Source organism: Calonectris borealis, chromosome 5 (assembly GCF_964195595.1).
Source record: "Calonectris borealis chromosome 5, bCalBor7.hap1.2, whole genome shotgun sequence".
NCBI lineage: Eukaryota > Metazoa > Chordata > Aves > Procellariiformes > Procellariidae > Calonectris > Calonectris borealis.
In genome coordinates, this window is record NC_134316.1 from 39,929,084 (window position 1) to 39,952,019 (window position 22,936).

A 22,936-nucleotide genomic window follows, 5' to 3' on the forward strand; every position below is an offset into this window, starting at 1 on the left:
GGTGGATGTTGATCGCTGCTGAACTTGTCAGGTCTGTCCACCAGCCGGGAGGGATGCATTTTTGAAATGAGAAAAAACACACCTGAGAAAAGGCCTCAGGTTAAACTGACATTTGCATACAACCTCCCCGCACCACTTACTGCCCCTTTACAGCTAACAACCTGCTAATGCAGAAGTCGTTGCTCTTTCCTCCTGTGTCAGAAAACATTCTCAAAGCTTACCCTGTTTATGGTAAGAATTAGCAGTCAAATAGGCATGGCATGTGCAGTCATGGAAAGGCCACAAGAGTCAGCAATCAAACCAGCATTTACCCAGAAGCTTGTGAAGGAACTCTTTCCTCAGGTAAACCGACTCTTCCCTCTGACAATCAAAGTCAAATCCTCTGACAAATCAAGAGCCTGGTCCTTCATCATTAACCTCTACAGGACAATCCCCCAATTTAGATTAAAAGAGCTTTGCTGAATTGGTGTCTTGTGCATTTTGACCCACAGATACATTCCACTGACTTCAGTGATGTTTAAATATGTGACGAAGAGCTTTCTTGAATCGAGGCCTCTTCCCTTTCAAATTAAAAATATGAACTTTTACTACTAGATGTTCTTGGCTTTATGTGGTTTCTTATTACAATTGCCAAATACAAGGGGCACTGGTGCCTACTGACTTTAAGTGGATCTATAGGTATATTCTCCACTTCAAATTTAGCCATCCCCCAAAGAGACCTATGTTGCACAAGGATGGATTTTACTCTCTGCAAAGATCACTGGCCAAACTCAACCATTCAACTGGCAAACACTCGTATGCTTTCTTTTTTTCTTCCTTTTTTTTTTTTTTTTTTTTGCTGTGGCTTTATTCTTTACAGTCTAGGATTTCTGGATGTTATGGTTGTCAAGATAACCTTGAAAACAGAGCAATGGCAGAACTGAGCCAGCAGCAGCAACGTCTGCTTGAGATGCAGTGGGAAAAGTCAGCTCAGAGGTATTAGCTGCCCTATTCAGATACAAATGCTAACCCTGTTGACATTGTAAGAGCTGCTCACTAAAGCATGCGAGAGAGAAGAACAAGCCTACTATGAATATCTGGGCAATCAGTCAAGGGTGACAACTCATTTTGTGACACAGACTGGGCCTGGGAGAATACACATAACCCAAGTTGAGAAGTGGCCACATCCACAAATTCCAGAAGAACCCAAGGGAGAAGCTCAGTTCTCCTCCAGCTGTAGTTAAACTCAAGAAACTCAGTATGCAACTGAGCTATGCCAAACAGTAATCAGAGGCCAGGTTTGTTCTGAAACTCAATGAGGAGAAACCAAGTACAAGGGTTCCCAAAGAACTTGTTCATTTATATACTGAAATCTGCTGTTAGCAGCATTCTTATCAACGAAGCTTGGAAAAACACCAGCATGTCTTCCTGCTCCATTACAACCTCTACGGCTAAGACAGCAAGAGACGAAAGTGTCAGGGCATGGCTAGAACAATGTTTCTTCTTTCTCAGACTCGTATGTCCTCCAAGACAAGGAGGTTAGCTTTATCCACCCTCAACATCTGTTCTTTAGAAAATGCTAAATAGGAACAATCAAAGTAGAACAGGGACACAGTGTCAATCACTCTGAAATAGCATATATAAAATGCATTATTCTGGTCTTATGCTGGGGTTTCAGCCTACAACTTTTGAACACAATGTAGGTTCTCACTAGCTATCCTGGAAGCTAAAATGTGAGCACGGACAAGATCCTAGAAAAGTATTCCTGAATAATGAAGGGCCTTTTTTCCCCCCAACATGATTATTTGTCAAATAATTTATTTTAAGCAAATAAAACTTTGGCATTCCTCCTAGATTTGTTCTAAGCCTCCTTTTGCTAGCTGTGCATCCATCTGACCCACCAGCTACAGACCTAACAGTAGCCCACTTCAAGCTGAGCTTATAAATCCACTACGCTACACACTAAAAATTTGCCATGGTTTCTTAATATTAGCTATATTGGGCTGTCTCCACATTATTAGCATTCAGATACAATAAGGTCTGTATTAGGATCTGATACGTTAGGAAAACAATATTGCAAATACAGGGAAACAACCAGGATTGTGTGTAGGTCCACTTTAAAAGCACAAGAGATTATTAAAAAAAAAAAAAAAAAATCTGTTTTTAAAAAACAGACCTTCACTTTTAAAAGCAGTAGTGACCAATATGAAATCACCACCTTTTGGTCTGTGGACAATCAGCTCTTCCCCACGTCAGAAACCATCAAGAGAAATGCCCTCCCTTGTCACTTATTGTTTATTTTGGAGACATACATAGTAAAAGCAAGTATAATCTTAACTTAAAAAACTGAATTGCTGGTTCTATTTTTCCATCAGGAATTTGCATGTCAAAGAGCCAAATACAAGTGTTTGCCTCTGTCCTCCCATCATTCCAGCCTCAACTGCCTACCTAGAGCAATTCTTTATGCTTTCTTCCCACTCCATCTCTACAAGTGAGGTAGCTCAGGGTAAAATAAAATAAACCAACCATAAATTAAGCGACTACACATTCCTCAAATTCTTCTTTAGGACCCAATTTACCTATAATGCCAAGAGATTACCAAGTAGCTAGTATCCCTCTGTCCTCTACTGCTTATTACATTAAAAAGGATAATTTCACTCTTTTATTCACTATTTCCTGCCAACCTCCACTCCTCCTTCTCCCAGTTACATCTTATGCTTCTAGCTTGGAAACACTTTTGGTCAAAGCACACCTAAAACATGTATTGGTTTCTGTCTTAGGCCCGCGAGTACTATGGTAACAAGAATTAATAACTGATAAAGATGGGATAGGGGCAGAATTCTAATCAAGAGATAAGGAGAGCCAGTGATAGCACACTTCCTTCCACAAGGGTGTACACACATCAGTAAATGGGAGGACATGAAATGTTTACTGTGCTGGTATTTGGCTTGATGTGTGTGATGAAGAACACTACAGTACTGAAAGCTACAACCAGGAGTTCCCTCCAAAAAACAACCTCAGGCCCTAGCAAGGAGGCATGTGAGATAGAAGGCACCTAGGATTACAGGATACACCTAACACATACATATGTATTTCACAAGCTTAAAAAAAAAACCATAACAAAACCAACAACAACAACAAAACCTACCAAAAAAACCCCAAACAGTCCAAGAAGCCATTCTCAGTAGGAAAATTATGTTCCTGGTCATTTAGAACCAAAGAAAAAAAAGATTTTTCACTCATGTACAGAAGGAGATGAAATGTGTTTCTTGTATACAGACATTGATGAAATGCTGAGGACTTTCCAGTTGCAAGAAAAGGGAGATCCTTGTTAGAGAGGAACAATAATAATTCTGGTAGCTACATCAGACCCCCCACCCAGTCACCAGTGGGAAATTACCTTTTAATCAAGCGCACACACCTCTCAGCCTGGGAATGACTATTTTTAACATACAAAAATAAAGCTGATGTAGGTCATTTTAGAAGCTGTATTCATCTCTGACCAATGGCAAAGCTGCTTAAAAAAGCTGGGCATGAGAAAAAACAAAAGCAAATGCACATTTTAACTGCAGCATGTGACTTTCTACTAGCGCGTTCAATAGAGGGAGCAGCAGAATAAGCCATAAATGCGTTTCTATACTGCCTCGCAAAACTGTGGAAGTAGGGCTGAGGAAACAATAAACATAAGTTCTTCTTAAGACTCTCTTGTTTGTGAACCAAACAAAAAAGGAAAATCTAAACCACAAACTGGATTGGAAATAGAGAAAAAAAAAAGATAAAAATTTGGTTAAAGATCCTTTCTGTCCAGCTAGATACAATACCACTGGCTGTGCAAACCACCATACTCTAATCTTACAATAGGAAACTCAACAGAAAAACATAGGAAGGCATTCTTTCCTAAAGATATCTTAAATATATGATCAACCAAAGGTTTATGAAATCTGAAAGTTATCCTTTGTGACAGCATGAGTATGTTTTGGTTCTCTTTGCACGTACATGCTGTATTTAGTGCTTGTTTGCAAATATGTTTTAACACATGCCTATCCCCTCAATCTTAATGTCCAGTTCTGCCCAAATTATAGCTTTAAGTGAGTTATAAATACGGAAGCTAAGAAACAGTTCTGCAGCAACAGAATAAGGATCAGAAATCTTCATTTCCAAATACAGGTGTCCTTGTTTCATACTGAAAGTCAAAAGGAGGACCTGTATCACTGTGCAGGATATAAGCCTCCTTATTTGCCACAGAGCTGGTAAGAGTTCTTGAGAATATTTCCAAAACGCATGGAAAAGGTTAGAAAGCAATAAGCATTTTTCCAAGACGAAAGGTTTCAAAAAACCCCGAAGAAACAAAACAATTAATATTAACTTAAAATTACTTACAAAAGTAACAGGCTATCACTGAATTTTGGGATACAGGATTAGATTTGGTTCCATACATCTAATGGGACTCCAGCTCCCATATTCATCCCACAGAGATGAATTAAGTTTCAAATAAAAGTTAAGCTCAGGATAGAAAGGTGACTCAAGACAGGCGGTTTCCTGTCATTTTCTGGAGAACACTCCAGATGGCAAAGACCTTTCTTTACTTGACCATTACTGCCTTACCTTCAACAGAATGAGAGGTACCTGGTTTCATGACAAATCGAAGTAACATCTCTATGCAGCATTGTCTATAAAGTCTTAAGATAACAGCATGCTACGAAGTGGAAGGCAACTACTCCCATTCCTAGAGGTACAGAAAAATACTTCATCATAAAAGTATGCCAAACAAGAACAGGTCTTTCCACATCAATAATGAAAAATTCACTTTGAAAATACTCATTTTGTTAGAAAATCATTACAAAAAGAATATTTTCATTGAGGTTCCCTGCCCCATACTGAATATCAAACCATTGCAATAATAATCTGAAGGAAAAAAAAAAAACCCAAAACCTATTAAAAGTTACATTTGCACCTCTGAAAAGGATTGAAAGGAGGTAAGACCTACTTGCTGGCAGAACAGAGCATTGTGCAGACCATAGGAAGCAACAGTGTTAGAAAAAAATCCGTAACTATTACCACCTTAGTTTTGACACAAAAATCTCAATTTCTGTGAAACCAGTAGAAATTTATCAAAAAATTTGTCATTTTTTGCACTGGTTTCTATGTCTGTGCTTTCCCCCCACTTTTACAGGAAAAACAAACAGGCTACAAGGATAGCATATTTTGAAGGGCTGGCGAACTTTTTTCTATTCCCTAAATCAGCACATCAGTTACATAAATTAGTGATACATACTGCCAGCTGACTATTTAAAAGAAAATACATATATATTTCCAGACCAGAAAAATTTCTCTCAGCAACAATCTTTCTACTATTACCACCAGTTAAAAAATTTGTCACTTCCTCTTTGTGAGCCCTGTAATTACTTTAACACATTTTATCCCATTCTTTTCTCATTATGTTTTAGACTGTTCAGTGATTTTGTGTTCTCATGTTACCCTTTGCTCATTTTCTCAGCAAAAAAAAAAGTGCGACTTATTCAGATATTTAGGAAATGATACATTTATTAGATTTTTTTTATAGCAAGATTTTCACCATCTTCCTCAAGAACACTGCTAGAAAGGTGTCAATCAACAATATTCTGAAACTTTTGTTTCCCTGACAAATGGGAATACTAGTAACCAGTAGAAAAAAAGATTTGTGAGCTGACGGGTTCATATCTTCTCAGTATCTACTGGACTACAGCGAAGCTCTCCTTTGGAGATTTGGAGCACCTCAGCTCCCACAACTGGGAAGGAAAAAACCCAATAGATTAAGAAAGGAGATGAATCAAGCCAGGATGGGATCGATGGATATAGGGAGAGGTTATGACATGCACATAGCCTCTGGGCATCAGGACACCAGTTGCAACAGCTTTTGGTATGCGTAAGGTAAAACACCTGACAACTCTTTGCCTTGAGAGCCCCCTCTGCCTGTCAGAGAATACCCCACCACCTGCTAAAGCCAATAGCTTTGTTTCTACAACAGACTCCTCCTGCCTGATACCTCAGGTTAGTCACAAGGCTCCCAACTGGAAGACAGTTACGGGTGGATGCTCAAAGACTACTTCATTTTATTTCACATGCTAGATTCAATGAAGATAACTGCACCCAAGGAGTGTTTAAAGAAGCCAAATACCAAACATTATGCTTCTATCTAGTCTTTCTGGCAGCTTTGTAATAGAGAATATCTGGATTGGAAACCCTGATCTGGATCCTTGACTCCTTGTCATTTGTCCTACCCAGTTCCTTTGTTGTAGCAATGTTCATTTTAGTGTTAGGGAAAATGCTCTTCTAATAGGTCAGCCACACACCACTTTCAGAAAGTGATTATCTAAAACAGAGAGGGGGGAAGGGTTTTGATACGTCATCCTCAACTTTCCTAAGCAAGAGGTGACAGAACAACTTGGCTTTACCGCTGTCTTGCCTGCTGGGAATTTGACAGAAACTTTACGGTTCACTTGGTGAAAGCAACTGGCCAACTATCAGAAAGTTTAGTGGGCTGAGTTAAAACAATGTGACACATTCCATGCAAGTAAATGGATTTTAAAGATTTCTGTTCGAATGGAGCTATTCCAGGTGATGTCTTTGTAGAGCAGATGATGCCTCCTATGACATTTGTAATTATACTTTTTGGATAAAAAACATTACATTTCCGAACAGCTGATCCAGTTTTGTTTCAGACTTTTTAAAATGGTAAGGGAGACTATGAAAAATAGTTAGTTTTAATCTCCTGCTTTTAAGTCCCTCTGACACAGCCTCTGACTAGGCTTTCCTTGAGTTTGTTTTTATATAGCACAATTGAAATTAACCATCTGTTTGGGTGGATTTTGGTTTTTTTTTAGTCTCTGGATCACAAACTGAGTTTTCAGGAATGGAAAGCAAAAGGATGAAGGTTGAAGAAATCAGTAATGCTAAAGGTTTACATTTAACAAAAGTGTCAGTTTTCTTTTTAAAGTATCTTAGCCCCACATCAGAATACCTTGCTTACAGTCAACAGTTTATCCAGCTTCAGCAGCTAGGGTAGCATCATTAAGGCTAGCTCTGGAGCATTCAATGGGGAAGGCAGCAAAAAGTAATTCTGCCATTAAACACGTTTCATGGAACGTGATAATCAAGAAATGTGTGACCTTTCTACACGAAAACATACTGTAATCACTTGAAAAAAAGGGTGCACTTGACTAATGGCAACTTGCTGGTTTTAGCCCTCAAACAGAATTAAAAAACCTTAAGTACAGTACTTCCCCACACATGCTGGTTTTTAACATCAGGTTACAAACATCTAAACACACAGGTTCTCTGTGCTGACAGCTGCGAGAAAGTATTTGGCTACACTGCCTTCACAACAGGACTGGACTGCCTAACAGGTTGAGCACTGCATTGGCAGCACTGTCAAATCAATTATTTGCACCCAAATGGTCAGTAGATCAGCAAAATGAGCACAGATCTGTAGAAAAAGAGTAAACAGATATGCTGTACCCTGCAATAAGCAGACTACCCTATTACACTTATATAAAGGCCACATCCCTTATTTATAATGCCGAAACTGGGGAAGAGTGAAGCTCTCATTAAAGCCAGTAAGATACACCTGCAGAGGCACAGACACACTTGCAGTCTCAGTACAGAAAATTGTGAGCACAGGCACACCCTATTTGTGTGACTTCCTCCTTCAAGACAGGGGTCTGTTCTTGCTCCAGAGTTAGGAGTTTTTACATATTTGAACAAGAATAAAGTTTTACATGTCTATAGTGCCTTTCACTCAAAGATCTCAAAGGACTTCATACCTATTACATATGTCCCAACCCCTCCCCCTGTGAGGTAGGTATTATTCCTATTATTTACAGATGGGGAAATTCAGGCACAGAGGTTACATTATTTGCCCAAGGTCACACAGTGAGTCAGTGACAAAATAAAACAGAATCCAGATGTTCTGATTCCTGTTTGCACAATCCACTACTAACAAGCCTCAATTTCAAAAGAGCCTTATACAAGTATCAGTGTGCATAAGAACAGTCTTGGGTTTCAAGAGCCACTCCTAAAAAGCATAAGAAAGGAGGAAAAACAGGAAGAAGAAAAAGAGCAAGGGGACATATAACTAACTTCTGCAAGCCAACACTGCTAATTCCCTTCTCAAAGCTGAGGCAGCTTGACTATGAGCCTGGGATACAGGAGGTGGAAAAAGGAGGCTGATGGAACCAAAGTTTGAAACAAAAAAGCAAGCTAGAGTAAACAGCCATACCGTAAGCCTTCATCTTTCTGAAAGCACAGGGTCATAGAAAAATAGGGCTGAGAGGGACCTCAAGAGCCAGGATCCTGGGCAGGATCAGCTACACCTACTCATTCCCCACAGTCCAGCTAGTCTGTTCTCAGAGACCTCCATCAGTGGAGATGCCATGCCCTTTCTCTGCAATCTGTTCCACCTTGCACTATCACATGAGCAAAAGAGGACAAGCGAGTCTAAGATAGCTACTTCTGCTCCTTCAGTGTGGGTACCATAATTCCCAGGCCTATCTAATGATCTGAATACATTTCAGAGAAGGTAGTCTCCAGATATTTACTTGTTTCTGTCCTGGATTCCTTGGGAAAACATCAATACTGGTGTCTGCCGTAGTGTAATATTTGAGTTTTGAGAATACTGATTAATACCAGGATAGATACCAATATACTTACTGCAAGTGCCAAATCCTACAAGGTCAGTAACAAAGACTTTGATATGATAATTTTAGCTCATTGAAGATTCAAACTGCAATAAGAGGGCAGGGAAGACTACAGAAAAACCCCACAGCAAAAGTCAGCAGCTCAGAGTTGCCAAGTTTCATCCAACTGCAGACAAAAATCAGGCAGTCAAACAACACATCTTCAGCAGAGGCAGCACCATATGATCTCTGTAGCATCCCTCCATCTCATCTGTCTTCAAAGTGCATTCTCAGTGCAAAAAGTAGGATTGAATTTAGAGGGGCTCACTGTCCCCAGTGGATTTCATACTAAGACCAGAATTCTTGCTTGAGTTCATATGCTGCAGCTTTGTGTGTGTTAAGTTCACTTCTGCATAGCGGAATGGTGCTGTCCTGGCTCTGCCCCTCAGCATCTATGTCCAATAGTGTCCGCTCCTCTACAGGAAGACCCACCTGGAAAGGAAGCAGTGCAGGCAGTCCAGGTCTCTCTTCTACCGTGCTGCTGCTACTAGCAAAACAAGAGTCCAGATTGCTTGGAGTATCAGTACTTGAACTGTTGGCAGAAGATTCACCCTTGGCATTGCTGGGTGACACAAACCACCAGGGATCAAGTCGCTGCCGACTGGCTGCAGGACGTGGCCGGGGCAGGAACTCCAATGTCTTAGGTCTTTCCAGTGTGGGGTCCTGCTGTGCATTCCACCGTCTCGGGGTTGGAGGAAAAACAAGGTTGGGGTCTGGCAGGCGAGGGACCTCATTGGGATCTCTACTTGGACTAGGTGTTTTTAATACACCTATCCAAAACAGAGAACGTAAGAGAAGAGGGAAACATGTTAGATGTCACTGCTAAATGGTTCCAACAGATCTCAATTTACTGTATGTACACTGTGAAAACATTTTCAAAGCAGAAAGCCTCCATTCAGAATCTACAAACTCCGTATCCTCAAGATTACACCAATCTGAAGTGAGTAACAGGCTTCTTTATCCCTACACTGTTCTCAACACATTGCAACACCTGTTTCACTGACTTAGCACAAGTAGCAAGTTTTGTTCATTCGCTCATTTGCTTTCTTCAATTTTCAGACTGGAGAACATGGATTTGACCTCCTACCAGAGATGAGGACTCCCCAAATCCTTTGGAGGGCACATTACCCATTAACGGCTTGAATGGATCAGGGAGACACTTGCACAGCAGGATGTGTGACACCTGTTTGCAGCGAGCAGGACCAACTTCCTAGAAGTGCCATTTAACACTACCTACTGTGGACGCTTCCTGGTTTGTTTTCGTTTAGGGGTGGAGGATGGGGTTTGGGGTTTTTTTTGTTTTGTTTTGTTTTTTTTTTTTGTTGTTTTTTTTTTTTAATTTTACTTTATAAACACAACATAACTTTTCAATTTTCATGAATACCATTTTAATGAGTATTCTTAGCTGCATTAACCCACATTTTACTGCAGACTGCCATTCAACAGACAAGCTCACATTTTGTTTTACCATTGGGAAAAGTCTAATTAAATCAGATTGTAATTGTTTATTCTAGTCCTTTTTTTTCCTCTGAATTACTAGGGCAAGAAAACAGGGAAGCATTTTTAAGTTATCAAGTCACAGCCACTCCTAAAGACTGCAACCATGAGTACACTACCTACCCAGGAAGATCCCTCTTGCTTGCAAAGGAGTAAGAGCAACATTGGCACAGCCCCAAACTGCTTTAGAAATCCAGTTTTCACTGTCTTAAAGATCAGAATTTACTTCAAAATTGTAACAGCAACACAAATAAATGTATAAAGACAATGGAGATGGAATCCCAAGGAACTGCTAAAAATGCACAGTATTTGTACTTTGGTACCATCTTTGTCTAAGAAACAATACTATGCTCTGCCTCACAGCACAGAGAGCAGGGAGAGTTCCTTAGCGCAGAGATGCTGGAACAGAGACCATTACTGCATTATTCTGTGCATTATTTGTGTAAAGACAGCATCCATAAGCTCTTCTTTTGGGCTGGCCATCACAATGGATGCTGCATAAGCAACATGTTTACTTCCTAACAAGTAATTATACTGTTTGGGTCTTTATTCTGAAGAGGAAAAGGAAGATGGCTGAAAACCTACCTGCTCCCAGTGCTCCAGTTAAACAGCTACTGGAAGGGCATCCACTGGTTGGGCACCCATTGACAACTAGTCCACTCCCTTTGATGGCCCCATCAGAAGGTGTGCGCCTGTGCCCGCTTTGCTGGGTGTGGGAAGAGACCGTCACGTGTGTGGGAGTCAGGGACTGGTTGGGGTCTTGTTTGAACCTCTCGATCTGGACATTGACTAGTGGGTTGGTAATGGCTGGCAAGGGAGCCTTGACTGTCACTGGGCTGACAGGCATTTCATACACCACAATCTCATCGCTGTCTGAGCGCAGCAAAGACCGGGTGGAATTACATTCGGAAATGGAAGACAGGGAAAGAAGGGTGAGGGATGTGGATGGCTCGCCTAGCAACAACATGGGATCCTCTTTCTTGAAGATCTTTCGGGAAGGTGGACTAGTGCTCCTGCGTGGGCGTCCAGCTCGCTGGAAAATGCTGTCACGCTTCTTCTTCTCTTCCTTGGGTACCTCTGGCTCCTCCTCAATCAGCAGCTGACACTTCCCTGCTTCTAACAGATCAAAACCCAGGCCTGCAGCAGCCAGCACTGCTCCACAGCCAAGCAATGCAACCTCACATCGCTTGTGGTGGGAGCCACTACGTTTGAGGCTGTTGGTGGGTGTCAGCTGTGGGGTACTAGTAGCAGAGTTCACAGGGGTGGACTCTTCATTGGCATCACTAGAAGGGCCATCCCAGTCTTCATTCTTCTGAAATGGGATGCAGAGGTATGACTGATTGTGCCCAGGTGAAGGGTGCACTTTGCCCTCCCCATTAAGACATTCGCTGTCTTCATCATCTGGAAAGCAAATGAAAATAGACTTTGCATGGATGTAACATTTTCACTGGCAATTTTCACTATCTTACAAATATACATGAAAATAAGCTTCTTCTGAGAAGACGCAACTGTCCTCGTCGCAAGCATCATTCACCAACTGCCAAATACTCACAGGCTATTGTCTCCAAAGCAGACAGGCTGAGACAACTAACTGGAAACACTATCAAAGTGGAAGAAATTAGTGACACATTAATCTATTTGGGATCAATTGCAGAACAGCATTTCAGAAGCAATCTACACCTCAGTTACTTCTAGAGTAAATTTTTATGTTTGGGAGTGGGGAGCAAAAGGTAGGAAAATTATAAGGATCTCCTTGCAAGTGAAGGTGTAACCATGCTGCACATCTAAATATCATTCACAGGAAAGGAGCTGAGAAGTAGCATGGAGTTAGAAGGGAATTAAGGGAAGCTTGTTAGCTTGACAGATAAGAAGCACAAGCAGAGAGGTGAACAAAAAGAAAATCCAGAAGGAGAAAGTCATTACTTCACAAAGAATAAAAGAAAAACGGATACGACCAAAATGAAAACATTGCTGTAAGGTACCAGGTGAAGGTCAGGAAAGGAGAGGTTCCTTCAAACGTGAATGGAAGTGGGTATGAGAATATAAAGTCCAGGGAATTCCTTTACCCATCTCTGCTAAGCTGGTGAATCCTGGGAAAGCAGGCGCAGTTCTCTGGATCTTCCCAAGGTTCGGTGCACTGGATGACCACTGTTTGTATCCTTCTACCAGAGCTTTCAGACTGAAATAGTAGAAAGATGGGAGAAAATGTACCATGCTCACAACCAATTTTCATTCCCCCCTTTCTATATTCTCTATTGCTCTACTTAAGGTATACATGTATCCGTCTTAATTACATAGATTTGAAGTCCTCCCATAGCAAGACACTTCACAACGTCTTTACAGCACCTTCAAATGCAAAAAAAGTCAAAAAGTCCCTCCCTCATTTGTTACACCATGGCAGTCAAAAGACCTCTGCTGATAACCAACAGCTATGAATGCAGAATAATAGAAAGCACCACTACAAAAATCAGATGAAACATTTTCTTTTTAAACCAAGAACCAAGGCAAACCTATCATGGCAGGTAAAAAATAAAGTGCTCAGCAGGAGGACGAGAAAAATATCTCCAAAAACATTTCCGTGTGAAATACAAATGAACAATGAAAGTCAAAGATCACTCACTGGGACAATAATATGCTAAAGTCATTGTAACAACAAAGTCATGCCTCTATATTATAAACTCCAATATTTCTCCTCTAAAGAAAACACTGCATTGAAGTACAGAGAGTTAAAAGCATAAGTTCTAGATTATAGAAAAATAGGTAACTAAAATAATAAATCATGTCATTGTTTCTTTTACTTACAGACAAAAAAAACCCCCAAACCCACAAAAACAAACAAGTGAAAAACCCAAATCCCTACTTTGACATCACCTGTGTTTAAAGGTATGTCACCAGGCACCTGAGCTTATTTTAGTAGTCCCCATTCATAGGTATCCATTACCATCATCCTGTTTGTTCCCTGCAGTACTTTCATGACATCAGAAACAACTTGAGCAAGGAGCACAACTTTTTGACATACCAACACTCAGCAAAGTTTTATTGTTCAGTTATCAATGTAGTCTGAACTGGGAGATTTCTGGTGCCTTTCTCCAAACTCCAACATGAAATACATCGTAGTGTTGGTGAAAAGCTAACATACATTTAGGATAGGCAGAAATTGAATGAAAGGAGCAAAAAGATCTGTGGATAGTCTGAATGATCTCAACTGGACACACAAAAGCATCGACTTGTTATTGAAAGAACAGAAAACTTAAGAGATGAGACCTCTTCCAGCTCCATTACTAACTTCCATTGTTCTTTGATAAGACACATAATTCATTACAATCCTCTCCTTACAGAGAAAGAAGGATATGAGCATATAGAAGTTATCTCTCATGATTCTTATTTTCCACCAGAATCACTCTGCATTTCTAAGATGGCTTCCATTGCAGGATTTCAAAGTTTTACTATATCAGGTATTTTTGCCTTGGTATGTATTTTTCCTCTACTCTCTACCCAACTGGGATGCCCTACTTGACACCAAACTATATTGCTATAGCAAGGTCACAATGTCTAAACTTGATGCAGCCCATGTTCAGCTGGTTGATGACCGTGCTATAGACATTACACTAAAAGTATCCTGTGTAGTTCTCAACTGTCTTGGAAGTCCATCATTTTCCCCCTGTTAACCATTCTGGCACATGCAGTACCCTGCTATGAACTTCAATCCAGACAGCACAGTGCTGAATCCTACTTGTCAAGACAGACAACCACATGGTTTTAGAACAGAGATGCAATTCAGTGTGTGGGTCTGTTCTGATTTACTCCCTCCATACTATACTCAGGTATGTATCACAACCCACCAAATAATGTATGTTGTATCTAAATTATCCATGTGTACAACATGCATAGTTAGGAAAAATACTATAAACAGAGCAGCATATTAGGGGAAAACTAGTGAGTGAAAACGAACCACATTAGCAGTGTGGTCACCTCCAAAAGTAAATGTCAAAGTTCTTACAATATGGGTAGACAACTATTGAGGAAGGTGAGATTTCCATGGAGCTGGGAAAACACATACTCTGTTCTCTGTATGCAGAGATAGCAAAGTTGTAAGTGGTAGGCAGCAGTAATCTTCAGTTTAGCCTTCACTTTACAGTCATAGTTATCTAAAGGGTCTTGGGAATTGCCCTTTATTGTACAGCAGGACACATCAACTTAGTTTGCTTCCTTATGACTTCTCAGAGCAATCTTCTCTTGCAAAAAACAAACTTAAGATTTGCTGTTACTGACAAAGCGCAGCTCAGTCTGAACAGAAAGATAAATAGCTACCAGAATAATTTCAAGGCCTGCTAATGTTTGCCTCAAGGTTATAAAATCTTCATCCTTCCCTTTTATTTTTCGCTCCGTCTCTCTCTCCCCCAAATTACAAGCAGACCCCGAAGACCTGTGCAAAGGATAGCTGCACATCCTTTTAATTAGACAGTAGCGTGCATTTGAAAACAATTCAAAACATGCTGACTTAGAGTACATTCCTACTACAGCAGTATTATCTGTTACTAGTCCAAGGAAAGAGCAACTGGAATGATTTGAAAGCACAAGCAGCAAAACTATCTATTTCAGTCACCAACATGACAATTCAGGAGCCTAAAGACTTCTTACCTGTAATCTATTTAGATTAAATAACAGGAAAGTTATTACTCTGTTTATTGTATTATGGTTGAGTTACTTCTCTGTTGCCCTTTTTCTATCTGGCAGTCAAAAGCACCTCTCTTTAGGAGTGATAAGGTGACAAGGCTTATTTGCTCAGCAAATCGCAAAAAACTTCCCTACGACTGTAAGACAGCATCTCTGGTGTCTTAATACCATTCTGTAACACCATGTTGAGGCATTAATACAATCCTCTCATGAATAAAAAGTGTCTGTTTCCAGGCTCACCCCTATTTAGCTTGCAAGATTTTAAGAGATAACTGCTAAAAGACTATGACTAACCCACATCCAGTGTCACCTTCCATAAAATCAGTAACACCACCAGCGTGAAAACTTAAACAGGGTAAAGATCACCCATGCCACAGTAACGGTCTGAGACTAATCAATGCCAAGTTTAAAGACAATTAAGGCTTCACCATATATCCTTGAGAATATACTGTAAGATCACAAATGAACTGTCACAACACTAGTCCAACATAAAGCTTCATCCATTCTCTGCAATTCAGCACAGCAACCTTCTGCTACTGTGCATATTCCTTATGCTCAAAGATAAATGCAGAAGGGTAAATAATGACTGTATCATCTTTTCATGACTGCCTTTACTTGATGTTAATTATAGGTCAGTTTACTCATGCTAGAGAATTTCATTGCAATTCCCACAATGTAATTCTTGCATATATTTGGAATTATCTCCTGTGGACAGCACATGGAAGGTGATAAAAAAGATGAAGATTCAAGTTCCCTTGATCACAGAGTCATGTAAGCAGCTAGAATAGCAGCACTTCTGCTACCAAAACAGTGTCATGGAGAAGACGTGAACTGGACTTTTCTGTCCTAGGTTTAGCTCTTCACTTTACCCCAATTTTTATCCCCCTACCCTCTAAAATTAGAATTTAAAAATTCTAAAAATAGCAAGCACTCTACCTTTTGAGTCACCAACATTTACTGCAACTCTTCTCCCTTTAAATTAAAGTCTGCAGTCTGGCATGATCTCAGCAAGAAGCGGTAGTTCATTGTATGTTAACCATACTGCCCTCTCAGCAATACTATCATGTTTCAGATACTCTGCAAAATGCCATAGGTGTATTGAGTCTCCCCGGAAAAAGTGATGAATACTATAGAACATCTCAGTTGTAGAGAGAACAGGATAGTTTTAAGAGCAACCATGGTTAGCAAGCAACTCCTTTCCAGCTGTCTCTGCCCAAAAGCAATTCAGTGCTTCAGACTGTACAGTAATGAACAGAAAACTGAAGAGCTTTATTCCCAGAATTCTAAGAACATGATTTCAAGGTAGAAGTGTTTTTCTACCAGCTTCAGTGATCTCCTGCCCTTTTATATAATTAATGATTTTAAAGTGTGACATCTGTTTTAATTCTGTAGAATGCTATACTTTATCTATAGAATAGGTAAAGCATAGGCAGCAGTCAAAGCAGCTTCCTCCACATTGCCCTGTTAACATGTCAAGAGTACCTTTGAGGGAGAACATATTTTAATGTCATTAGAACACTTAGATCCAGGCCTCTTGCAGAGGACTACAATAGTGATGCATTATGTAAACATCTATTTTCCAGGAATTTCACACCTGAGCACATAATATTAAAGATAAATTATAACCAGTTCTTTTATTTTCCCTGCTAAAAAATATGGCAAGAGTCAAACTATCAGTTTAGCCAGGGAAAAAGCTTCAAACTCCAGTAAAAATCACAAGGCATTCAAACCTCTTAGAAGATCAAAATACTCCTATGTTTAAAGCAGCATTTCAGCAATGATCCATTGGAGTCCTGGTATAAATATTTCACACAAAATATTTCACACAAAAAAAAAGAAGCCACAGAACAAGAATATATAGAAACAGAGGTACAACCTTGTATCTCTGCAAAAATCACTTTCAGGATGTATTCACTCAAGGTACGTGTCCTTTTCAAAAGCCTGAAGAGAAGATATTTGTCTGGCTCTACCAGATACTTTTTAAATAATAGCATTTAAGACAAGAAAAAGCATAGCTGAGAATTGTAAGAGAGAAGTAGTTTCAGATATGATATGAAACTACAGAAAGTTGTGCCTGTAAATAAAGAAAAGCTACTAGAGAAACAGGTTTGCACAGCTAAGAAGTTCTACTGCTTAAAAATACACATAACAAGGTAATAGCAGACACTGAAAGCACCAGTCAGTGCTGGACCTCTAGGAAGGAATACAATGCAGTTCTGTAATCTGTTCTGAATCTCTCATGTCTCTGGTACAGCAAATAAGTTTGGAAGCAGAAAAGTGTTTGCAAGAGGATAGGCAAATCTCCTGTGAGCCAGCTCATAACCAGTTTTAGATCCTGGAAACCAGTCTGGTTCCAGGCCCTCTCTTACCCATCTTCTCCTGCACCTAGCTCCTTGTGACAAAGTGAGCTCGGTCCCCAAGTGCGTCCCTTTTTCTTCTGGCCTCTCTTCTCTTCTTCCTCTCCTTCTTCCTTTGGAAGGACTGAGCTTCGTCCCCACGTTTTACTGCTTTCAGCAGGAGTCACTTCACAAGTGGGAAGAACAGTAGAAAATGGGAAAGAAAAAGTGACACACAAATTAAAGAATTGGTTCCACAGCAACATAAAGAATAAAACATAGGCCAGAACAGGAATAGTAATGAAAACATCCATTCAGGCTTCTTTCCCATAATTCTGACCATTTATCAACACAGATCTAACAATCAGATCCCTTCAAAATTCGTATAGATAGGCTTTACAGCTTTATTCCATCACTTGTTTCCCTTTTAGAGCCATCAGTTTGATACCAGACACACAAGTGTCATGATATCCAATACAAACACTACACATTAATTAACATCCCTTTCATACTTCTAATACACGCTTGTCTGCCTAATTCTGTTTTATTATGGGAACACCATTTTCATGACAAGCGCCCTTGTTTTTCTTTCTATCCAACAGTAACTTAATCCACTTCAATAATGTTTCACAGATCTATTCTGCAAATCATTATTTTTAAAAATTAACCTGTACACCTAAGGAATGTATTTTCTATACAATCAAACAGCAATATTTCAGGAACTTGGGTAATTAAGGTTTGGACTCCAAAGAAGGTGATACTCCCCCCCCATCACCAACACACTCCATTTTTCTCTCTAAATGCATACATGCAGGGCACAAGGCAAACATTTTAGGAACATTTTTTTTTTTACAGTCCTGTCCTAGATATGGAATCTTGGCATCTTACCACGCTGACAGACTGCACATTTCCCAAATTCAATACTACATTGAGCTCCTTACACTGTATGGCCCTGAGTCTGGGAATAATGGTAGGACTTGCAGGAGGGCTGGAGCAGCTACTGATCAAGCTTTTCCTTTTATCCATCGTTGGAGAAGCCTGCACAGTGAATTTATGCTGGAAATCTGTTTACCAAAAGAAAAAAAAACAAAACAAAAGTAGAAAGTTAAAATTATTTTTTTACTGTAAGAAAAAAGAAATAATAATTTATGATAATTTTCAAAGAGCACAATTTACAGGATCTATGTAGAAATGAAGCTTTAGAGCTAATTGCTATCCCCCCGTCGTACATGCAGTTACTTCAGAATAAAAATGTGTGCTCACACACACGAAGATGTATCTTCGTGAATGTGTGAGATACATACACACATAAATCCCCATGTGTTGACATTTATGCCAAAGTATATCCCCATATAAATTCCTTTCACCTTATCTCTCAGTTTCTTAAGCTAAGCAAAACCATCAGCAATAGGTGCTTACAGACCTAAAGAAAGGCATAGTTATCATGCACATTTTATCATCATTGCTCTTCTGAACCAGCAATCTCTCTCAGAAAACAAAGAATATAGTGTAAGCCATCATCCTTGAGGTAATGATGAGCCTTTGGTGATTTACAAAACCCACACTTTTATTCTTTTACAAATTTGAATCTCCATAAGAATCCACAGCAGAAATGCTAAGGATTCAATATTTCTGCAAATCACCATCTTCAGAGTGACTTCCCTGACACCTCACCAATATTTAACATTTCTTCCAGAAGGGTGGTATTGGAGGTCACTTGTGTGTTAATAAGAGTTCACATATGAACTAGCAATGTAGGGCTGTAGTCTCACAACTATCAAGGTATTTTTGATAATTTTTAGATTCCTGCACCAAGAAATCCGGTAGATTATGGTTTCTGCTGCAGCATTATGTAAAATATTCCCAGAGCAAAAACCTCCACCATTTTTTATGTACATCCTTTATTAAACTGATCATTTTGAGTATTAACATGTTAAACTACAACACCAACATTTTTACCGTGAACCATATACAGCCATTGACTAACAAACATGTAACATCTCAAATTTACTTCTGGCCTTCATACCTGGAATTTTGGGGAATGCTAGCCACAAGAGCATCAAATTTCATTTCTTGATCCCAAAGAGGCATGTTTTTCCTAAAGTACATCCAATACTTTCTAACATGTAAGTATTAGTAGAAAGGAGCTACCAAAGCTACAGGTTCACCTGTTCCTCCCATTTCGCCTGACACAGCCTAACCATTTCACCAACCTGAAGGCAGGCTGATATGATTGCCATCTTTTAACTTGAGCCGGTTCCTCTTGAACTTCCCCATGCGTTTCTTCACCCGAGGCTTCTCCTGACACAGCTGGTGGATGATGATGTTGAGCTCCCTTTCCAGGATGTCAATCTCGCGTTCTGCCAGCTCCTGTTCCCGCCTTCGTAGCAACTCCTCGTGGTTCTTCTGTTCAACAGCAGCACGAGTCAGCTCTTCTTCCCATGTGCGCAGCTCCTGCAGGGAGATAAGAAAGGAGAAACGAAAAGCTACCTTGTGACCTGGGGGTTAAGACTAACATTACCTATTCTGAAGGTACAGCAGCAATGACTTGTACTCACAGCACTGCTAGCGCCACTGTTTAAAGGCTCAGCTGAAAGCCAAAAATCTAAAACAATCCTGAAGAACTTCTATGCTTGCTATTCAAGGCCCTTCGTATCAGTATTAAAATTTGTACATCAGCACTTGTGAGGCCACACCTGGAATCCTGTGTCCAGTTCTGGGCTCTCCAGTACAAGAAAGACATGGACATGCTGGAGAGAGTCCAACAAAGGGTCGTGAAGATGATCGAGACTGGAGCATCTGTCCTATGAGGAAGGGCTGAGAGAGATGGGACTGTTTATCCTAGCAAAGAGACTGCTTGGGTGAGGGGAAGAGGGGGTCTTATCTGTGTATATAAAAACCTGCAGGAAGGGTGCAAAGAAGATAGAGCCAGGCTCTTCTCAGCAGTGCCCAGTGACAGGACAAGAGGCAACGGCCACACACTGAAACATAGGAGACTCCCTCTGAACACTTTTTTACTGAGTGTCACTGAGCACTGGCACAGGTTGCCCAGAGAGGTTGTGGAATCTCCCTCCCTGGAGATATTCAAAAGCCATCTGGACGTGGTCCTGAGCAACTGGCTCTAGGTGGCCCTGCTTGAGTAGGGGAGTTGGACCACATGACCTCCAGAGGTCCCTCCAACTTCAACCATTCTGTGATTCTGTGAAAAGACACTGAATCCTAAGTTCAGTGTGATGAGAAAATATGCTGGATATCTGACATGAACATGTTTACAAGAGCCACTGGAGAGTACTATGCATATGGGAACTCATTTTGGAAGATCTATTCACAACATTGAAAATAATTAATCCTTGCTTTCCTGTTCAGTAAGTACCTATGTTAACTTCAGCATTGACTTTAACTGTTTAAAAATAACTTTGCCACCTCATGCATCATAAAATAGCAAACAGCACAGATCTAACATAAAAAAAGAATGAAGAAAACATCATCAGGAGGTCATTCCCATCATTTTCCACCAAGCATGGCTGCTCCTTAGCGATAAAGATGCATAAGGCAAACTTTTCAATCTTTCCCTTGTTGACAAAATGAATCAACTGAAATTGTCCTTGAGATCTCAAAATGTCTTCTCACTGCACTCCTCTCCTCTCACCACAAGGACAAAAGAATTCAGCACTCAGAATAATTATCTCCAGCTGGCTAATTCCACTGCAGAAAATAAGAACTGAAGAATTCAAGGTAAACTTCAGATAGATTATCAGATAGATTTTAGTTTAGATTTTTTTCTTTTTTTTTTGACAACAACATTGTTACCTGTCCCATCACCATGGAGGTTTGGTACAATTTACTCATGAGGTGAATAGGATACAAAATTCTCTTTCCCCATTGCTACAGAGGAATACAGTACTCAAAATCTGAGGGCAGTCTAGCTACTCCTGTTTGGTCTTTGTTTGTCTGTTGAAGTTTCTGGTTTTCAAAAACTGTTCCAACACAGTTATGCCACGGGACAACAGCAGCAGGGAAATGCCTATTAGCTATTTTATTTTTCCCAAAAGCTACTATAATATGTGAATAGGAATGTTTTAAGTATTGTTGTAGGACTTCTCTCCCCTGTCCCAAGGTCTCCTTTTCTTTCTCTCTGCTTCCTAAACCCAACTTCTGAGCCTAAATCAAGTTGGCTGCTTATTACAAATTTATTTTTAGGCAGGAGATGGTGAACTTAGAAAAATGTTATTACTTTAGTGATTCCACTGCAGTATTTCATACCAACAACTGTAAAGACAGTCTCTTTAAGGACCTTAACATAGATGCAGCAAGCTGTGCTTTCTGCAACTATGCTTGAAGAAAATTTCATCTTTTTCACTTCTACTCTTTGAGGCTGGTCACAATTCCTTTTATTCCTGCTAGCATTTTTGTTTCCTGCTATTTACCCAGATGGACCTCAATTATAACAGTTATTGGACCATTCCCCTGGTAGCACTCACGTTTATTATAGTCTACCCACTTTGGCTATGCTCAAAACCTGGAAAACACAAACCTGACAGAACCAAAGCTGCAATATTTGCTAGAGTATATATGCTGAAACTACCCCTCCTACGTTTACTGTTAACAGTTATCACTAGGCTTCTCAATTAAGATGCTAACAGTGAAATAGTTATCAGATGCATTAAACAATGAAGACAACTCATCATAGCAGTTTGCACAGGGTATAATATTAGAAAGAGTAGCAGCTCAGGATGCAGATATTTCTTTTACTCATGATTCTGCCCTTGTGTGTATTATAACCTGCCATTGATTCGGGGACTTATTACAAGCTCCAGTAAAGCACATACAAAATTAACTCTGGGATGCACTAAACGATGATCCCTGTTTGAATTATGAAATGGGAAAATTATAATCCAGAGAGCACAAGCTCTCACAATGGAGTGATTTTTCTCTACTTACTTTTTCTTTGGCTCTGAGCTGATCAAACATCTCTTGGATCTCTTGTTTCCAGTCTTCCTGCAGGGAGTGGAAGGAATCTTTGGGCATTTCAAAGAAACCAGACTCTTCTATGGCGGTGAGATGGTCTAGGATACTGGCAAAGGAAGGTCGCGAGTGTGGGTCAGGGTTCCAACAATCTAGAATAGGACAAAGATAAGCAACTCTAAAGCATCTCAGTATGGAGGTTTGAGAGGATGAGTAGTACTTTACTGATCCCCAGTGGTTAAGACTGGCATGCACACTATCTGTGTTACCCCATCTTTCCGCACTGACTATTGTCCGATCGTAAGTCAAGCATGGAATTCATGCTTTTGTGCTTATACAATATCCAACATCACTTAAGATCTTGAACTACCTGATCTCTAGGTTCTATTGCAATAATATGCCCAGTAAAATAGAGGTTTACTAATTTTACAGAAAGTTACATTTTCAAGCATATATTAAAAATCATAAACAATTTCCTTAAATATTCTCCTTTAAGTTGTATGTGCTCACAGAGCGGAGATACTATGCAAGACTCGTGCAAACAGTTCTTTTATCACACTTACACTGCAGTTAACAGCCATACTGCGGAAGGATATCTATCAGAGTTCTTTCTAATGCCAAACTCTAATACTACGCTGAGTCATTATGAATCTCTTCCACAGAACCGAAAATCTCTCCCGCAAAGCAGACTGGGCATAGCTCAAATGAAAACAGGAGATTCAAGTAAATAATGATATGAAATAGTTCGTTTGGAGTTTTCTTATTTTT

The 22,936-nt window shown here is 39.9% G+C and overlaps 1 protein-coding gene across 1 annotated transcript in view; it reads right to left on the reverse strand.

Annotated features, from left to right (window-relative positions):
- Window positions 1-8,896: 8,896 nt before the first annotated feature.
- Window positions 8,897-22,936, reverse strand: part of MAP3K9 (mitogen-activated protein kinase kinase kinase 9) — a 60,958-nt gene continuing 46,918 nt past the window's right edge. Inside the window, exons 5-11 of the mRNA XM_075151967.1 lie at window positions 22,145-22,320; window positions 19,417-19,657; window positions 18,145-18,267; window positions 17,237-17,390; window positions 12,257-12,369; window positions 10,776-11,591; window positions 8,897-9,463 (exon numbers count right to left, since the gene is read on the reverse strand). Coding sequence (XP_075008068.1) covers window positions 8,982-9,463; window positions 10,776-11,591; window positions 12,257-12,369; window positions 17,237-17,390; window positions 18,145-18,267; window positions 19,417-19,657; window positions 22,145-22,320 — 2,105 coding nt within the window. The 3' untranslated portion in view covers window positions 8,897-8,981. The remainder of the gene's footprint in view (window positions 9,464-10,775; window positions 11,592-12,256; window positions 12,370-17,236; window positions 17,391-18,144; window positions 18,268-19,416; window positions 19,658-22,144; window positions 22,321-22,936) is intronic.